The 21,318-nt window shown below is 41.9% G+C and overlaps 1 protein-coding gene across 1 annotated transcript in view; it reads right to left on the bottom strand.

Moving 5' to 3' along the window:
* Window positions 1-663: 663 nt before the first annotated feature.
* Window positions 664-21,318, bottom strand: part of GNAQ (G protein subunit alpha q) — a 307,507-nt gene continuing 286,852 nt past the window's right edge. Inside the window, exons 6-7 of the mRNA XM_081804098.1 lie at window positions 16,355-16,508; window positions 664-4,889 (exon numbers count right to left, since the gene is read on the bottom strand). Of these exons, the coding sequence (XP_081660224.1) occupies window positions 4,699-4,889; window positions 16,355-16,508 (345 nt within the window). The 3' untranslated portion in view covers window positions 664-4,698. The remainder of the gene's footprint in view (window positions 4,890-16,354; window positions 16,509-21,318) is intronic.

Here is a 21,318-nt window from a genome sequence, read left to right on the forward strand (position 1 = left end):
TATGTGCTAGGTGTGTATGCATACTTTGAACAGATGATTCTAGAGGCAAGAGTATTATTGATGTGATGAGCACTGGGTGTTAACACGCAACTGATAAATCACTGAACACTACAGCTGAAACTAATGATGTACTATACGTTGGCTAACTGAATTTAAATAATAAAAAAAATATATCCCATGAAACATTTGGGATGTACATTATATATATATATATATATATATATATATATATATATAAAGTCATTGGAAATTGGGAAGACAGCAATGAATGGGTGGTTACTCTGTGAGGAAAAACAAATGACAAGTTTAGACTCTGTACTAGGTTTCTACTAAATAGCAGGTGTCTGGCTCCAAAAATCTCTAACTAGTCCTACACAACTACGCCATTTCTTTTCCTAATTTGGTGGAACCAAAATGAAATCCCAAACACATAGTTACCAGGACAGACCTGTTAATGCTACATATGCTGGAAATATGTGGACATAGATAAACATACACGATTACAAGTTTTAATTTTTGTGTGTGTTTCTAACCAAAGACAGAGCTTTGGAAGAAAAATAGTAATGTATACCAAGCACACCTTGGTTTGTATCAACTGAGATGCTGTCAATTACCAATTAAGTGGTTTTAAACCCTTATTTAATTTTAAGAAGAGCAGCAATATACATTACAATACTTGGGTACACTTTATTTTGATATGGGTTAACATTCTTCCATATTTCATTTCATTCGTGTTTTTTTTTTTTTTTTTGAGAAACTGAAAACAAAGGGAAATTGAAGGTAATTTTGAAGGTTATTTCCAACCAGTATCTGAGTCTTGCAGTATCTCGTTATACAGCCCTTTCTTCCCATTATTATTATTTTTTTTTGCAAATAAGTCATTTGACCCAAATCCAGCATAAATAGCTTGTTACCAATTCCTAACTTAAGACAACTAAAATTTACAATCATGTGGCAGTATAAATTTTAAAATTACAGTTCATACACCTTGACAGTCAAGATAGTCTAAAGTACAAAAAGTAAATTGTCCTTTAGCTGAATTACCTTTTTTTTTTAATAGTAGGCTTGCTAGTTAATCCACACACACACACACACACACACACATACAAAATACAAGTTTCAGGTGTTCTTCGAATACCTTTTGTAGGTGTCATATGCTAGTAAACAACATATGCAGGTTCCTAAGATTTTTTTCCCAGTCTATTTATGACATTCAACAGAGCTCTTTATATGAAAATGTTTTCTTTAAAAAAAAAACAAAAACAAAAACCCAAAAACTTCGAGGGGATTTGACTTTTGAATAGGTATGCTATTTCCCTTTGTTTCAGATGTGAGGCACAAACTTCTGAATTTAAGCTCTGTAAGGCATAGTACAGACCTCCAATTTACAAATGAGGCATTCTCTGTGGGTTTGGAACGGCCATGTCACGCAAAAGAGGGAAAATTATCTGTAAACTGGTCCACTGCAATGTGTTAAGTGAGTCATGAAATGGCTGCTTGCCTTGGTACGCTGAAGAAAGGTTTTCGTTTGTGTTTTTCTTTTTGAATAAGACATGCCCAAGTCACCAAAAACTCGCCATGGGCTCCATTACTTGGAGCATCAATGGCCGGAATCCAGTGGCACACTCTTCTAACGCTTGCAATCACAATATAATAGAAAGCATGAGTAAACTCTGTTTTTATACAAAACTGAAAAGAACCCCTTCCCGCCCCTAGCCCCTTCAATAAAACCCCAAACAAAGAAACAGAAAAGAAAATCGTTTAGCTTCGATTGACTAGTGTGGATACAATTAGGTTTCCATGCGTCACTGCAGCTAGGGTGATCAATTTCTTCCTTTCTCAACAGAAAGGGATCTTGTCATGCACCCTACGGCAAACAGTGAAGCCACAAACTTCAATTCTGCATAGCAATTCCATCCCAATTTCATAAAGACAAAGAGAACAATCTTTCCCTGTTTGCTCAACTTCTTCGAGCTTTGAGATCATGTTTAATCGACTACATCTACTATAGCTCTATTAAATAGAATATCTTGAGTCCCTAAAACTGTAACACTTATGATCTTGTGATGAGGTTTTTCTCTATACACACTGTAGGCCTTCAAATGTTATTGTTGACTTTTTTCTTCTCTTTTTTCTTTTCTTTTTTTTTGTTTTTTTTTTTTTACTTTTTCTTTTTTTTCTTTTTTTTTCTTTTTTTTTTTTTTTTTGCTGCACCAAATTTAAGATTGCCCTTTCAGGCAAGCAGTGGTCTCTAGCTGTTAAAACATTTCCTTAGTGGATCACAATAGCTTCTAAAACTGCCTTTCTAATAAAGGCCATCAGAGAGGTAATACTAAACTGTGCATTTGCCAAATAAGAATATGAATTGTATAAAAGCTCATATTCCAATCCTAGGTCAAATGGCAAAAGTTCTACAAAGTTGGTTTCCATGTTTGTATAAAAGCTCCAACTGATTTTATGTATTTTGCTATGAAATTACCTTTGGGTCTTATCAGTATACCTCTATTCAGGAATGTGCAAATGATTTTATACAGCACGATGCTAGTACCGCTCTGTACGATAGTAAGATTTTTTTTTTTTCTTTTCTAAATGGAAAAAAAAATATCCCTAGTCAGAAATAAACTGACAAATTTACATTCTCCTCTCTTAAAAAAGTAAATAAAATAACATTATTCAAAATGTGAATTAGCTATAAGACATACAAATACATAGATACATATCAATACAGCACATTCAATCTGCCAAAACAGTAATGATGACAAAGCCGGATGCTGCAGTATGAACAGAGACGTACGTACAATGGTTAGAGCATTCCGAATTGCACTATTACCTACAGGCGGTCTGGTTCTTCAATTGCAGGTGCTTTCTGAGCAAAGTGAAAAAGTAACCTCTGCTGTTTGTGGCTGGGAAAGTAGAGAAGGAGAACATTCCATCACTACTTAGGAACTCTTGGACTCCTCTAGTAACCCATTCATTTTCTCTCTTCCCTTTTGTTCCCAAAGGGTGATTGAGAGGGAAGTTTAGACTTGGGCCAATTAGTAGGATACTTAAAGTAAGACCAGTGGTGTGGCCTAATTCCTACTCCCCAGCAGGTTTAAAACAATCTTGTTTTATTTTCTTAAATCGTATTTCAACTCAAGCTCATCAATACATGTGCTGTTTTTTTTTGTTTTGTTTTTTTTTTTGCATTTGTTGAAAAATTGCACTAAAGAACTCCAGATATCTCTCCTAGTAGGTTCAGTTACATAAATACATGTTCTATAGAACACTGACAGGTTACTCTTAAGTCTACAAGTCTTCCTTAGGTTCAACTTAACCAGTGACCAGTTTAAAAAGATCCCAAAGGTGGTAAACCAGTAGGAACTTCAGATTTTGAAAATTAGAGGTGTCAGAATACTCAACCAATGTTCTTGGCAGACCTACTTGACCTTAAAGAACAGAAAGAGTAAAACTGGCTCTAAGTGAAGAGATAGAAACAGATTTCATGTTCTATCACAAAGACACTTTGTTACATTGCCGATTTGGACACTCGACATGGAATGGACACTAAACAATGTGATCTCAGGGCAAAGAAAAGAATGGACCATGCCAATCAAATTTACAGTTACCGACTGTTTGGTGTTTCAGGGTCATTCTCAGCCAATTACTTTAGGATTCACAGTCTTACTCTCTTCCATTTTAAGATACTGGCTTTTATCTTTTACAAAAAGCCAGCTTTGGCCACACACACACACACACACACACACACCCATAATAAATTATGGCCCAAACACTAAGGGGAAAAAAGGAAAAACCTGAACCAAGAGGGGGAGAAACTAAAAACAACCTAAGAAGAAGGTTCTGGGTAGCAGCCACTGGGGTAATGTAGTGTCTGTTGGCATATATATATATTTTTGGCATCTGCAATTTGAAGAGAGGGTGAAAGAAAAAAAGGGTGGAAGGACCATGGCACATGGCATTTAAACAACTGTGTGTCTCTGTTCTTGCCTTACTGACTTGTGCATCTCTCTCAGCGACCAAGCTATGGCTGAAGGTAGAAATCCAAAAGAAATGACACTTAACTGTAAGACGGGCATCTGTCATCCTAGCCCAAAGTGAGGCAAGACAATATATTTATATAAAACAACTCTATATGTGTATCCAGAGGAATACAGTGAAAACCACAGTATTAATACTTAGAATCGTTCAGCAAAATGACAAACGTTGAAATTAAGCTGATGTTGATGGCTTAAATCAAATGATGCTGTCCTGGCTGTATCATTTGGGAGAAAAACTGGACCAAGAATGGAAGGAGACTAAAGGCCATTGTAACCAAAAATCAGGAGGGGGGCGGGTATGGGTTAGGAAAAGGGCAATCAGCTTTGTTTTGCTCAATAGGAAAGAAAAAGAGAGAAAGAAACAACTCTTATCTTGGTGAGTGCATGACTGAGGATTGAAAATACATTGAGTCACAAGGTTTTGCCTTAAAAAAAAAAAGAGAGGAAATGTGCTGGGACTGTACTTCAGCATCCTGTTTTTCCTCTGAATAGTTTAAATAAAATCATAATATTTACTACATACTCTGTGGACACGTTCACACAGAGTCCGGGATGGCAATAAATTAGTATTATGCAAATTGTTTTCCACAGAAATACAGTCCCTCTTGTACAGCTTCAATAGCCCACCAGGGAAGGGAATGGCGGTGTCGAAGAGGCACAATTAGACCAGATTGTACTCCTTCAGGTTCAACTGGAGGATGGTGTCCTTGACGGCAGCAAAGACAAAGCGGATATTCTCGGTGTCTGTGGCGCATGTGAAGTGGGAGTAGATAATTTTGTCACTGTCTGGGTTCAGGTCCACGAACATCTTCAGGATGAATTCTCGAGCTGCCTGGGCATCTCTCTGGGGTCCTGTTGGCCAAGGGAGGAGAGGGACGATTTGTCAGCTGACGTGTTAATACCTTCGCTCAAAAGGCGTTTACTGATCACTAAAGATGGCCAGGGAGAGGACATCCGCACGGCAGATCTGATCTGTTCTCGCCACCCTCCCCAACACTACTGTGTGTAACTGCTCCTTTTTGCCATGTTCTCTGACCATCCCTCCGTCCAGCTTCTAGACCGCCGGGGTTGTGGAGCACGCCACGTTTATGCAGTCTCTAATGCACGATGTGTGGTGATGAGAAAGACTGGTTTAGATTTTCTTAGATTTATTCAGGGTCTCTTCCATGCCAAACACTGTCCTAGCTGCCTTAAGATAGGACTATGATATATTTACCAGGATATATTAAAAACTTAGTTGATAATTTTGCCATTAGGTCTTAAATAAGACACCAAAATTACAGGCAACGAAAGAAAAAAACGGATAAATTGGACCTCACCAAGATAAAAAACTTTTGTACATCAAGACAGTGAAGAGACCAGTTACAGAATGGGTGAAAATACTGGCCAATCACGTATCTGATAAGAGGTTTATATTCAGAAACTACAACTCCGCAACAAAAAGGCAATCGGATTAAAAAAAGGACAAGGGACCTGAATAGACAGGTCTCCGAAGATCTAGAGCTGGCCAATAATCACATGCAGAGAGGCTCAACATCCTTCATCACTGGGGAAATGCAAATCCAAACCACAAGGAGATGCCACGTCACATCTACCAGAACGGCTATCCTCAGTGTGGGCAAGGATGTGGAAAAACTGGAAGCCCCATGCATTGTTGGTGGGAATGTACAATGGTGTAGCCGCTGTGGGAAACAGTTGGGTAGTTCCCCCGCAAAAGCTCAACACAGTATTACCATGTGACCCGCAGTTGTATTCCTAGGTATATATCCAAAGGAATTGAAAGGGACTCTAATAGTTACTTGGACAATGAATTTCACTGCTGTCGTATTCACAATAGCCAAAAGGCAGAAATAACCCAAGTGCCATCAACAGAGGAACAGAGGAAGGGATAAACAAGAGGTAGGAGACATACAAAGGAATAGGATTCAGCCATAGAAAAGTTGCCATAACATGCATGAACCCTGAAAACGTGATGCTAAGTAAAAGAAGCCAGACAAGAGAACAAATATTATGACTGCACTTATATGAGGTACCTAGGGCAGGCAAATTAACAAAGTAGATTAGAGGTTATTTAGAGGTGGGGGCAGGGGGAAATGAGGAGCTACTGCTTAATAGTTACAGAATTTCTGTTTGGGGTGATGAAAAAGTTTCATGAATAGCGACGGCTGCACAGCACTGTGAATGTAATTAATGTCCCTGAACTGCATGCTTTAAAATGGTTAAAGTGACAAATTTTGTTACATATTTTACCATAATTTAAAAATGGATCAAAAAGCACTGAAATGTGTGCTTTAAATGGGTGAATTACATGGTTACGTGAGTCACAGTTCAATAGAGCTGTTTTAAGAACCTATTTAATGGATCCTGATAAATGTATTAATGTAATCCTGAAGCTAATGTTACTTAAGAACATCAAAACACCACACCTATCAAGTACTGAGCATCTATATATATTTTAGCCTTTGAGGCCCCATCATCTATGTATATTTCCATCTTTTCTAGTGAGTTCCATCCTAAGAAAGATGGTGGTCATGCTATATAACCTTCTCCACTTCCTTCTGACAAGACTCTCCCAGGATCCAGAGCTTCCATTTTTTCTATCAGCATTCTTGTTATCTATTGGTTGGGATAAAACAATTTTTGAAAACTCAGCAGAGGGCCTATGACTTCTAACAAAACGCATCATGAATTTTAGATGGCCAACTTGAAGACTCTTCAAACCAGCCTTACTGCAAACTGGGGATTACCCCCATAAGCTTACATCTAACCCTGCCAGAAGGAGGGAAGAAAGAGCCATGAAGACAAATGGATTATTCCTACTTGCACAGTTAACAAAGGTAATGTTTGAATTTTTTACTTCTGTGACCAGAACTGAAACTTTTGTCAGCCAATAAGAAGGCCGGCATCATAATGAAAGCACCATACAAGGACCATGATCATAGTGCGGCATCTTTCTCAGTGTACTATTCATTTATTAATTCCACAGCAGTAACAGAATATTTAAAACCAGGACTAACAGATTGTTGGGGTTGGAGCAGCTTCTCATTCCAGAAAGAAACCCCATCTTTCTGGTTTGTGAAGGAAGTTCCCTTTGATTTTTATGCTTACCCGACTTGAGGAAAAAAGGGCCCTTTTTACTTAAACCCTAAAGAATATCAAAACTAGACCCGACCGAGTTCAGCGAAGAGCACTTGCAGTGTGTTAGATTTTTAAGCATAAATTATATGATTTGAATAAACACAAACTACAAAGAAATCATTATAGCCAACCTAGCAGGCACAGAATCCCACAGCCTCTAGGAACAATTCTGCAATTCACGTCCATGTGGAAATGGTAATTTCTCTTCCTGAAGAGAACTACAGAAATGGCATTCATTATGATTACGACCTTGGAAGTGCAGAAATGTGGAAGTCTGAAATTCATAATAATATAAACATGTTTGTTATAAAAACATCACTGCAGAGTTGGCCTAGAATTTTTTTAGTTGTAGCTCATCTTACAAGGGCTTTGTATGAAATGACAGCTGTGTTTGCTTTGTGAATAAGTGTCTTTTTTTTCTTTCTCAGTGGCTAAGTTGCCTCTGTGCGTTATGTGCATGTTGGGGGAGATTAATAGTAAAAAAAAAAAAAAAAAAAAATCACAGTTTCAGACCTTTGCCGTGCACGCACGCACGATGGAAGGAAAATGCTCACAGCGATGGGGAATCTGGGAAATATCCTGGATGAAGGAGAGCGGGAAAGAGATTAGGAAGATGTGGCAAAGAGGAAAAAAAAAGTACCCTAAATATCTGTCACAGAAAAAAGTCTTGTGCTGTAGAGAGATCAGACCCAGGTGTGCCACGTGTGGGGCGTCATTTCCTATTTGTCGGTTCTCACGGAACTCTGAGAAAAATGAAGAGTCTGTTCTAGGGGCGTGAGGCAAACGTGTGTTTAGGTGTAAGCCCGATGCTTCGTGCCCCTCTTCTTCAGGTAGATCTTGTGGTTAAAGACGAGTGCGTTGCTATTGGAAACCAAGTTGGCCACACAAAGTTCCTTCTATAGTTTCCTCAGGAACAGTGAGGGACACAGTCTCTGGCATTTGTAACTTAGTGGCAGGCGAATGGCCAATAAAAAGGCGTAAAAATGAAAACACTGTTTAGGCGAGGGAAGGATTTGTTTTTGAAGGAACAGCAAAGCACAAAGGAGAATGTCCTTGGATAGGGGACAGGAGCATACCTGCTACCAAACGAGAGAGGGTACTGTTTCTAACACCCGATAACATCCCCAAATGTTTGTTTCAATCCACCAAACTTTAGAATCCTAGATGTGTTTGAGAAGGGAAACTGAGTTCACTAAAGACACAACCCTTTCCATTCTGTGAGCCCGCACTGTACCAGATGCATGTGGGATGAAAAGATGAGAAAAAACTCCCTCCTTGAGGTGTTTGTATCTTCACAGAAAACTATGAAGCCAAACTGAGTATTCATTTTTTGAAGTAATCACCTTTCTGAGGGAGCTTTTAGAAGTACAGAAACCTCGTTGAACTGATATCGTTACAGATCTTATGTTGATAATTTAAAAAGCAGTCTATTATACATACCTCTTGTTGCATACCTACATCTTTAGAACAGGTACTTTGGGTTTGGGCTCTTTTCTGTGCCAGGTCCCATGCTAAGGGACTTAAATAGGATTCTATTCAATTCTTTTCTACTTAAGAAGAAACTGAATAGTTGAATAGACTTGTCTAAGCCAACAATGCCAGTAAGTGGCAGAGCTGGAACTTGGTGACATTCAAAGCTGTCCTCTTAACTACTATTCATCTGAATCGGAGTTTGGCACACAGAGAGTAGGGTTGGTTCTGGGGCAATATGGTGACATCAGAAGACCCTAAACTCACCTCCTCCAGGACACACCCTATCTACACCTACTGTTAGAGCAAATCCTCTTGAAGAACTAAGGGCTGACTGAACAGCTTCCGTACAACAGAGGGAGAGGCCCCACAAAGAATGGCAAGAGAGATGAAGACACGGGAATGAGGGGAACCCCACCCTTAATACTACCAGAGACAGTAGTACTGAGGGACTGTGAGCAGATCTATCTATGGGCACAGGAAAAATGCTGAGGGTTACAAGGGCAACTAGAATGTAGAGGGACTCTCTCCTGGTTGGAGGGGCTGGTGAATGCCGCAGTTGATGTACCCCTTCACCTTGATGGGAGTAGAAGGTGGGCACCCTAGCTGGCCTGCTGCCTCAGGGAGCCCTGGGCCCCTAGACCCACACCATTACCCGCCCTCCCACCACGGTGGCCCCAGCACCATGCACAGGGACCCCCCCCCCCACCCGCCGGCCCCGATCAATGCTCACTACAGCTTTAGCCATCACACCAAGAGGACATGGGTGCAAAGCCCACTGGAACACTTTAGGCTCCTACCACTTTGGCTATAGCAGCCCTGCCAGGGCACCCCTTGGATGCCCTGAGACCTGTACCCTGTCTCACACCCAGCTACCCTGCCATAGTGCCCCCATGCTGACTACCCTGGGACACCTGGCTTGCACCTACTTGAACTTCAACTATCCTCCCAGAGCATCCTCTGAATGCAGAGCCCTCGGACCAGCCCCTGTGCTTAGAACCCCAGGACCCCAAGACCTACTTCATCTTCAGTTGTCCTGCCTGGGATATGCTGGCTTGTGTCTACTCCAGATTTAACTGTCCTGCCAACGCACCCTCTGCATGGAAAGCCCTGGGCTCCCACTGCTTGCACTCGCTTCAGATCTCACTATTCTGCCAAGGTGCTGCCTGTAAGAGCCCCAGGACTGCCCCAGTCCATGCCCACTTCAGCTCCAGCCATCCCAGCAGGGCAGCCCCAGCATGGAGTGCTCTGGGATTCCCCAGCCCATGCCAGCCACAGCTCTGGCCAGAGTCACCAGGCACACATGGTCTAGACAGGGCACAACCATACATGAGACTATTTCATCAAGTTTAGGAGAAGGAGCTGTTCTGCCTGCTTCATAGAAACAAACACAAATGAGGAGACAGAGGAATATGCTCCAAACAAAAGAACAAGATATATCTCAGGAAAAACTAAGAGATAAGCAATATGCCTGATAGAGTTTAGCAGTCATAAAGATGCTCACTGGCTTGGAGAGAAGAGTGGAGAAACTCAGAACTTCAATAAAGGGATAGAAAATCTATTTTAAAAAAAATCAGAATTGAAGAATATAATAACTGAGAAACACACTAGAGGGAATCAACAGTAAATAAATGCATGCAGAAAAGCAAATTAATGATAAGGAAGACAGGGCTGATGGAAAGCACACAAGCTGAACAGTAAAAAAAAAAAAATTTTTTTTAATGAGGCTAGTTAAGGGATCTCTTGGACAACATCAAGCAAACATCTGCATTACAAGGCACCAGAGAGAGAAGAGAAAGAGGCAGAAAACTTAGTCGAAGAAGTAAGAGCTAAAAACTTCCCCTACCTGAGAAAGAAACCAGACCTTTAGGTTCAGAAAGCACACAGAGTCCCAAACAACATGAACCCAAGGAGGCCCACAGAGACAATAATTAAATGTCAAAGGTTAAAGAGAATTTTAAAAGCAAGAGGGAAGCAAAAAGTTATGTAAAAGGTAAATCCCTTAAGTCTATCAGCTGATTTTTCAGCAGAAATATGGCAGGCCAAAGTGCTAAGAGGGAAAAAACCTGCCATCAGGAATACTCTACTTGATGAGGTTATCATTCAGAACTGAAGGAGAGATACTGAGTTTCCCAGACAAAGGATAAAGGAATTCTTACCAAAAAATGTTAAAGTGACTTCTTTAAGTGGAAAAGGCCATAATTAGAAGAAAATTATGAATAAAAAGATGTAAAACGGGATAACATACATAAACTGTGGAGGAGGGAGTAACAGTTTTTAGAATGTGTTCAAACATCAGTGACCGTCAACTTGATATAAACTGCCATATACTTAGGATGTTATATTTGAATCTTATGGTAACTGCAATCACAAAACCTATAATATGGATACACAAAAAAGAAAGCCAAGCATAACATTACAGAAAGTCATCAATCACAAGAGAGCAGAGGAAGGAAAAGAGAATGATAAAAACAACCAAAACAAATTTTAACAAAATGGCAATAAGTACATAGCTATCAACATTTTAAATGTAAATGACCTAAATGTTCTTGAATATCAAAAGACATACGGTGGCAGAATAGAGAAAAAAACCCAACACCCCTCTAAATGCTTCCTACAAGAGACTCCCTTCAGACCTAAAGAAATATACAGACTGCATGTGAAAGGACAGATAAAAATATCCCATACAAATGAAAGTGGAAAAAAAAAAGCTGGGGTACTAATATCAGATGAAATAGACTTTAAACAAAGACTGTAACAAGAGACGAAGAGGGCATTACATAATGATAAAGAGGTCAATCCATCCAGAAGGTAAAAGAATTGTAAATATTTATGCACCCAACACTGGAGCACCTAAATACAGAAAGCAAATATTAATGATATAAAGAGAGAAACTGACAATAATACAATAATACTAAGGGACTTTGAAACCCACTTACATCAATGGATACATGATCCAGGCAGAAAATCAACAAGGAAACCATGTTTTTGAATGATACATTAGACCAGATGTATACAGAAATAAATGTATAGATACAGAAATTCTATCCAAAAACAAAATACACATTCTTTTCAAACGCACATGGGACATTCTCTAGGAGAGATCACATGTTACGCCACAAAACAAGTCTCAATAAATTTAAGAAGACTGGAATCATATCATGCATCTTTTCTGACCATGATGGTATAAAACTAGAAATTGGTAACAAGAAAAAAAACCGGGGGAAAAAAAAAATCACGTGGAGGCCAAACAACATGGTACTAAAAAACCAATGGGTCAATAAAAAAATCCAAGAGGAAATTAAAAAATACATGGAGACAAATGAAAATGAAAACATAAAGGGCCAAAATCTTTGATATGCAGCAAAAGCAGGGAAATTTATAATGATACCTACACCTCAAGAAACAAAAATCTCAAACAATCTAACATTACAACCTATACGAACTAGAAAAAGAACAAAGAAAGCCCAGATTTAGTAGAAGGACATAATAAAGATCAGATCAGAAATAAATGAAATAGACTAAAAAAAAAAAAAAAGAAAAAAAGTCAATGAAACCAAGAGCAGGTTCTTTGAGAAGATAAACAAAATTGATAAACTTTTAGTCAAACTCATCAAGAAAGAGAAGTAACAACCAACTACAGAAATACAAAGGATTGTAAGAGACCACTACAAAAAATTATATGCTGACAAATTGGACAACCTGTAAGAAAAGGATAAATTCTTAGAAACATGTAATTTTCTAAAACTGAATCAGGAAGAAACAAAATCTGAACAGATCAATTACTAGTAACAGAATGGAATTGGTAATCAACTCCCAACAAACCAAAAGTCCAGTACCAAATGGCTTCACAGGTGAATTCTACCAAACATTTAAAAAATATCTATTCTGAATCAACCATATTAATCTATTACAAAAACAGGAGAGGAAGGAAAGCTTCCAGATACATTCTACAAGGTCAGCATTACCTTCCTACCCAAACCAAAGTCCCTACAAAAAAACCCCTATAGGCCAACATCTCTGATGAACTTAGATGCAAAAATCAACAAAATATTAGCAAACCATATTCAACAATACATTAAAAGGATCATTCACCATGATCACGTGGGATCCATTCCAGGGATCCAAAGGTGGTTCAATATTCACAAATCAATAAATGTGATACAGGGCACCTGGGTGGCTCAGTTGGTTAAGCGACTGCCTTCGGCTCAGGTCATGATCCTGGAGTCCCTGGATCAAGTCCCGCATCGGGCTCCCTGCTCGGCAGGGAGTCTGCTTCTCCCTCTGACCCTCCCCCCTCTCATGTGCTTGCTCTCTCTCATTCTCTCTCTCTCAAATAAATAAATAAAATCTTTAAAAAAAAAAATAAAAATAAATAAATATATGTGATACATCCCATTAACAAAATGAAAGATAAAAACCATATGACCATCTCAAAAGATGCAGCAAAAGCATTTGACAAAATTCAACATCTGTTCACGATGAAAACCTTCAAAGTAGGCTTAGAGGGAACATATGAAAAACCCACAGCTAACATCATACTCAATGGGGAAAAACTTTTTCCCTAAGATCAGGATATCCTCTCTCACTACCTTTATTCAATATAGTACTGCAAGTACTAGTGACAGCAATCAGACAAGAAAAAAGAATAAAAGGCATGCAAATTGGTAAGGAAGTTAAACTGTCATTATTTGTACAATGTATTTCTATACATAGAAAACCCTAGACTCCACCAAAAAATTACTAGAAGTAATAAAGCCGCAGAATACAAAATTAGTACACATAAATTGGTTGTAATTCTACACAATAATAATGAAGTAGCAGAAAGAGAAATGCAGAAAACAATCCCATTTACAATTGCACCAAAAATAATAAAATACCTAGGAATAAACTTAATGAAGATGAAGATCTGTACTCTGAAAACTATGAAACACTGATGAAAGAAATTGAAGATGACACAAACAAATGGAAAGGTTTTCCATGTTCATGGATTGGAAGAATTAGTATCCTTAAAATGTTCACACTACCCAAAGCAATTGACAGGTTCCATAAAATCCCTATCAACGTACCAAGAGCATTTTTCACGGAGAGAGTACAACCAATCCTAAAATTTGTATGGAGCCAGAAAAGACCCCGAATAGCCAGAGGAATATTGAAAAAGAAAAGCAAAGCTGGTGGCATCACAATTCCGGACTTCCAGCTCTATTACAAAGCTGTTATCATCAAGACAGTATGGTACTGGCATAAAAACAGACACACAGATCAATGGAATAGAATTGAGAAACCCACACTCACATGGTCAATTAATCTGTGACAAAGGAGGCAAGAATACACAACTGGGAGAAGACGGTCTCTTCAATCCATGGTGCTGAGAAAACTGGAGAGCTATATGAAAAATAATGAAACTGGACTGCTTTCTTGCACCATATACAAAAATAAACTCAAAATGGATTAAAGACCTAAATTTGAGACCTGAAACCATAAAACTCCATAAAAAAACACAGGCAGTAATCTCTTTGATATTGGTTTTACCAACATATTTCTAGCTATGTCTTCTGTGGCAAGGGAAACCATAAAGCAAAAATAACCCTATTAAAACTAGACTAAAATAAAAAGCTTCTGCACAGTGAAGGAAACCTTCAATACAACAACAAAAAAAAACCCCAACTGAATGGGAGTTGATTTTCACAAATGATCTATTTGATAAGGGTTTAATATCCAAAAATATATAAAGAACTTCTACAACTCAACACTAAAAACACAGACCATCTGAATAAAAATGGACAGAGGACCTGAATAGACATCTTCCCAAAGAAGACATACAGGTGGCCAATAGGTACATAAAAGAGATGTTCAACATCACTAATCATCAGGGAAATGCAAATTAAAACCACATGGATGTATCACCTGACACCTGTCAGAGTGGGTAAAAAAACACAGGAAACAACAGGTGTTGCTGAGGATGTGGAGAAAAAAGGAACCCTCGTGCACTGTTGGCAGGTCTACAGACTGGTGTAGCCACTGCGGAAACAGTCTAGAAATTCCTCAAAAAATTAAAAATAGAATTACCATATGATCCAGTAATTCTACTACCCAGCAAAAATGAAAACATTAATGTGAAAAGATATATGCACCCCTGTGCATATAGTTACAGCATTATTTACAATAGCCAGGATACAGAAGCAACCTAAGTGTCCATCAACAGATGATAAGGAAGATGTGGTAGGTACACACACACAGGAATATTACATAGCCATAAAGAAGAGATCATGCCCCTGAAACAACATGGATGGACCTATCTAGAGAGTATAACGCTAAGTGAAATAAATCAGAGAAGGACAAATACCGTATGATTTCACTTACTTGGAATCTAAAAAACAAAACAAATGAATAAACAGACCCGTAAATGCCAAAAACGGAGAGCTGCCAGAGGGGAGGGGTTGGGGAGATGGGCGAAATGAGGGAAGGGGAGTGGGAGATACGGGCTTCCGGCTGTGGAATGAATCCAGTCCAGGGATGATAGGTACAGCACAGGGAATAGAGTCACCAATGTTGTATGGTGACAGATGGGAGCGACCCTTGTGGTGAGCTCAGCATAACACACGGACTTGTTGAATCACTGTTGTATACCTGCAATTAATGTAACTTTGTGGGTCAGCTACATTTCAGTTAAAGAAAAGGGCGAAGAGAGTAAATATTTTAGGTTTTGCGGGCCATTCAGTGGGTCACAACTTCTCCCCTGTGTGTTAAAGCATACAAACAGTCAGTGTGTAAATGAATAGGTGTGTCTGTTCCAATTAAACTTTATAAAAACAGGTAGCAAGCCATAGTTTGCCATTCCTAATCTAGACTCCAGTCCCTGTGGGCGGATGTACGTGTCGTCTCCTGCCTCCCAGAACAGTGGCTGCGACTCGCTTGTGGCAGAGTGGCTTGGTGGGGGTGTATTTTGTTACCAGTCAACAAGTATTTCTCAGAATGGTTGTGTGTCCTATCCGCTCATTGAGGATTTCACAGTCCAGTTGGGTAGACAAGATGTGTTGTCTAGGAGTTTTTATAAGAAGTAAATAATGCAAAGGCATCTGAGTGCTGATGCAGGTGCTACGGATTCTAAGCGCTACGGGAAGAGTATAGGGGTCAGGGCCGTCCCGAAGGACGACAGCGCTGTAGCAGGCCACGCAGCGCCGTCCCCAAAATAAGTATTTCCTACCACTCACCATGTATCCAGCATTATGCTAAAATGTCATACATGGGTCTGTTGTAGCCTATAAAATAATCGCATGAGTTTGGTCTCAAAGTCCTGAGAAATTAAGTGACTTGATGATGGTTCTGCAGATGCAAAGTATCAAAACTGGGATGTGATTTCAGAGCATGGGCTCTTGACACAAAACCGTGTTCTCTGTCCCTACAGAGGCAAGAGCAGCGTGTGAACAAAAGAGGGAACTGTAATGGCTGATACACCATTGTTCAAAGCTGTGGGGCTGGTCCCTCCTCTGATACGCGCGTTTCCAAACGCGTAAGTGGTTTTCCTTTGCTGTCACTTACAGCATTGTCAGGGGAGTGAAACATTTCAGGTGGTTCAAGAGCAGGGCGGATAGTCAGTTGTACTTCATCAACCACACAGGCAGGCTTCGCAGGCAGAGGGGGCAATGATGGGCTGCACTGCCAAATGCATCCCCGGCTACTGGGCTGGTTGAACAGTGCTGACTTACCATCATACTCTGGGAAGTAGTCAACTAGGTGGGAATACATAATTTTCTCCTCTAGAAGATCTTTCTTGTTTAAGAATAAGATAACCGAGGAGTTCTGGAACCAGGGATATGTGATAATTGTTCTAAAGAGTGCTTTGCTTTCCTCCATCCGGTTCTGGAAAAAAAAAAATCAGAAAAACAAGGCATGAATTACATGATTACTCCATCTGTGTATTGTTTGTTTTGGAAGTGCAACCCATCTTCTGCAGGCTTTCAAACTGTAGCTGCTTTTAATGGGTTTACACGCAAAGGGTTCGTGACACCCAACGGCTCTTACATTAAGTAAGCTCTCAGCCTGATGAACAGTTGACCAGCTCTCCTTCCCACAGACACCCTCACGGCTAGGTCATTCCCACCCCCCAGGTCAAGAAAAGGCAGCGGATTTGGGAGAGTCCTCCTTTGCCTGGGGATACAAAAGCCTGGGTGCACGGGGACACATCTTCCCGGCCACGCAGATGATACTTTCCAGCCCCCTGAATGAGGGCTACGTGTGATGACCAAGATTCCAGCAGTGAAAACACCTGCCCGGGGTTCAGCCCACCTCCACTGCGCCCCGGGGGGAGCCTGATGGTTTAAGCTACAGCATCCTATTCCCATGGCACCCGGCTCGGTTCAGGGCAGGGCTCCACATCCAGGCCCCATCATCACTTGGAACAACTCGTCTCTGGTTTATGGTCATCAGTTTAGCCAAGCAGCTCAACTGGTCCCACCAACCCCAGGACTTGTGCTGGGAATTCTGGAAGAGAGAACCTTGATTTCATGCAGAATGCGGATGAGGACTCATGTAGCCTAGGACTTCTGGCAACAGTCTTGAAACAGAAAAACCAGGTCCTGCTCACCTGCTTTTAACCACTTGGTCAAACTATGCCTGAACTTGGTTCTGCTCCTGGATTTTCAGCAACATCAGGCAATAAGTATCCTTTAGTTTTGACGCTAGTTTGAGCTGTGTTTTTCTGCTTGTTACATAAAATACTTGCAATGGATATATCTGGATACATCTCCCCTCCCAAACTTCTAAAAGGAAATGAATGAATAAATGATATTTCAGGGATGACCACGAAGACTAGGGACTCAAGCTGTTAATGTCTGCCTTCCTGATACAGAAGGTTCCCTACGTTTCACAGCACAGGGTTATGAAGGCCAAGGGCACTCTCCCGCATAACCCTTTGACGGCAGTTCCAGGAAATCTCCAGAAAACTCCATTCACCAAGGAAAATTTTCTAGGTCCTAAATGTGTCTTGTTCTTTCCTTCTGTAACGTGTGCCAATTCAAATCAGGTTGACGAGACCCACTTTGCAAAAAGAGATCTTTCCCACGTCTTGTAAAGCGGACGATCACCAATGTCTTCAACCTTTAAAACTTCCTGCCTGTAACTGCTTATTTAAATAGTAATGCACTGTGGGAGTCAAACAGGGAAAGGTGACTTCATGGCTCAAGGGACAATGTTTATTTCACTGCATACATTTCTAATATAAATGACATGCATGGCTTTTAAAAATATCTGTCTGTATGCCGCTTACTGGTTATCATCACCAGTGGTAACATTTTAACCCCCAGAAACAATATTCATTAAGAAGTCATGTCTCAGAGCTTAATGATTTTATGAGTTGAAAAATTTCAGGACTGAGGAACAGCAAAGGCCCTAATAAGAGCTGAAAGCATTTTAAAAGAATCTAAAGAAGGTTAAATTAAATAGTGACATCCCTGATGGGAGAGTTAACATTTTTTTTTTCTTATGGCTAAAGAAATTCTAGAAAGGCATACCGTGGTCTTCAAAGAAGACCTGTTTAAAAGGTGGGTATGGACACACTGGCATCAACCAGTGAGTCTCCATTAGAAACAGTTATTATAGCTCGCATTCTCCAGAAGGGATGTGATGGGACCCCCCAGGGACAGGGTTCTCTTTGGGGTTTTTCTGGCCGGAGTCCTTCAAAGGTACGGGACTAGACCCTGAGAGGAGACAGGAAAAGATAGAGTGGTGCTGAGTTCATAGGAAAGGAGGCTCCCGAGATCTAAGAGTTTCAAGACTGGACTGGATGGATCTCCCAGACTCCAGGCGGAGTCGGCTGGGAGGGACCTCGTACCCGCCTGCAGGACGGTGGCCAGGAGAGTGGACTGAGCCCAGCACCATGTTCCAGGGATGACTTGCCCAGCTGGTTGCCCCTCTGCGCCCAGTGCGGCTGCACTCAGGGCCACTCTGGAAGCAGGACCGCTGACTGGACTGGTCCCATTGAAGCTTTGCCTGTGCGTGCCACTGGGGGCCGCTCTTTGCTATTCACCATTTACGGGAGCGTGTGTGCGTGCGTGCGTGCGTGCATGTATAGGTACGTACACGTCCGTATGTACATGGGTACCGGGACTGGGGCTTCTGATTCCGGGACAAGCCGGAGAGCAACCAAGTGGGCAGCTTTGGCTAGGTCTGCAAGCTCCATCTCAGCCTGGGCCCCGGTAACTGTGTTTTCACTAGCCTTCCGGGTGGTCCGTCTGCAGGCTCAGCTTTGTGAAGCACAGGGCTCCAGAAGGGCTCCTCCAACTCAGTCATAACACCAACCGGGGGACCTTGTTAAGACGTGGATTCGGATTCAGCGGGGGTGGGGCCCGAGAGTCTGCATTTCTAGTGAGCTCCCAGGTGGGGCTGCTGTGGCTACACAGGGCACACCTGGAGTTGGCAGGTGCAGAAAGCTCGCCGAGGCAGGACAAGGACAAACTCCATTTTTGCAATAAGATGTGCGGGCCCTGTGATGAAAACCTAACCACGCCACCCTCATTCTTTTTATTTTGCCCAATTAAGATCCTGACTTCGTGCTCTGAGTATTTACTCCACAGTGAAAATTCCTCATGGGCCATCCCCCCACCCCCGGCGACCCCGTGCCATGGGGGCATATTTATAAACCTGTAGGCTACACATCAAAGCCCCTGGATTAAATCCTAAATGAACGAAATGAGATTTTTCACGATGCCTCACAAGGTGGTGGACCGTGTAGAGCATGAGGCATAATCCACTTTGCTCAGGAAAATTGCAATCTGTGAGGGAACAGCATGCCCTGGGAGGCTTGGTGGCACTTGATTTTTAGGAACTGGCCAGGGCATGGGATTTCAAGGAGGAAACAAAACAGTGGTGCAGGAGACACGTGGAAGACTGATGAGGAGAAACGAGATTCTGTTCACCTCTCCAGACAGGTTTAAAGGCAGTCTTGGGGGGTGGTGCTCATCACACCCACCTTCTCTTGGGGTTTGAAGCAGCTGAGTCAAAAATGATTCTAGTAAAGGTTTTACTACCCCAGATACAGCTCCTCGTGAATGGGGTGGGCCTGGCCTCTGTCGAAGACCGAAAAAGACTCCTGACTTCTTGTCACCCCCACCTACAACTTCTCCCAAACTGAAAGCAAGTGTCTTTCCCAATGAAGGGTGACCTGATACAGCTGACAAGCTGGAACAGAGGAAGCAAAGAGAGATGGGGCTGCCAGGTCCTGCCTGGCCTCCGCAGCCCCACAGGGACGGGAAGAGGACTGAGGATAGGCCACGAGGGAGCTCGGTGGCCGGTGGGTCTCTTGCAGTCACCCTGCCCGAAGTAAATGTGGCCACAGAAATGTCAGTCTTGCCTAGACCACACTTGATATAGACTGAATGTTGTTTCTCCAAAATTCATGTTGAAACCCTAACCCCTGATGTGATGGGTTTAGGAGGTGGGACCTTCGGGAGTTGATTAGGTCATAAGAATAGAACCCTCGAGAATGGGATTAGTGCCCTTAGAAAAGTAAAATCCTGGGTGCCTGGGTGGCTCAGTTGGTTAAGTGTCTGCCTTTGGCTTAGGTCATGATCCCAGAGTCCTGGGATCGAGTCAGGCGTTGGGCTCCCTGCTCAGCGGGGAGCCTGCTTCTCCCTCTGCCTCTGCCCTCCCCCTGCTTGTGCTCGCTCACCTTCTTGCTCTGACAAATAAATAAAATCTTCAAAAAAAAAAAATTAAAATCCTAACTCCCAATGTGATGATGTTAGGAGGTGGGGCCCACAGGAGGTGACTAGGATCAGTGCACCTATAAGATGCCAGACAGCTCCCTCACCCCCTCTTCTCACGTGAGGACACAGAGAGAAGCCAGTCCTCTGTTAATCAGGAAGGAGACCCTCACCGCACATCGAAACTGCTCACGCCTTGATCTTGGACTTCCCAGCCTCCAGAACTGTGAGAAATGTTTTGTGTTTATAAGCCATACACCTATGGTGTTTTGTTACAGGAGCCCAAAAGGACTAAGACGATGCTGATCAGGGGAGTTACTCCTCCGGGAGGCTGGCACCGATCAAGGGATCATGCCCTAAACTGAAAAGCATTCACCCCTACCCAGGCCTTGGGAGAAGGACGGGCTCCCTGCTCCCCACTTTGTAATCACAGGCAGAACGCTGTGACCACGGAGTGTCCTCCCCTGTTCAAACCATCAGTGAGGGCTCTTACACACCTCATCTCCAAATATTTCAAACGGATACTCAAGATCCCCAATCTCCAGCAAACACTGCTGTTTTGTGCAATCCCCCGTTGACCCACGACTCACACGGCCTCCGGGGAAAGGCCCCGAGGTCCTCAGTCGGGCATTCACCACTCAGCATGGCCTGACCCCAACACACAGCTTCAGCCTGAACCCCTACACAAACGTTCTCGTCTCCACAAAAACAGACTCTGTTTCACTGCTGTCACAGGCTGGCTGCACGTTCCTGACCTGTGGCCAGTAACGCGGTCCTCGCTCCTAATCCTTCAAGGTCCGGATCAACAAGACTTGCCCAAGAAATCCTTCCCTGAGCCTCCCTTGGACTGGCCTGTGCCTGCCTCCCACTGCCCCGCACACACTGTCCTGTTCCCTGTGCCACTCATTCCCGGACACATACAGGTTTGCTAGAAGCTGGGAATGAAGGTGTGTTGGACAGTGTCCTGGAGG

This window comes from Leptonychotes weddellii, chromosome 14 (assembly GCF_054177405.1).
Source record: "Leptonychotes weddellii isolate Sample4059 chromosome 14, ASM5417740v2, whole genome shotgun sequence".
Classification (NCBI taxonomy): Eukaryota; Metazoa; Chordata; class Mammalia; order Carnivora; family Phocidae; genus Leptonychotes; species Leptonychotes weddellii.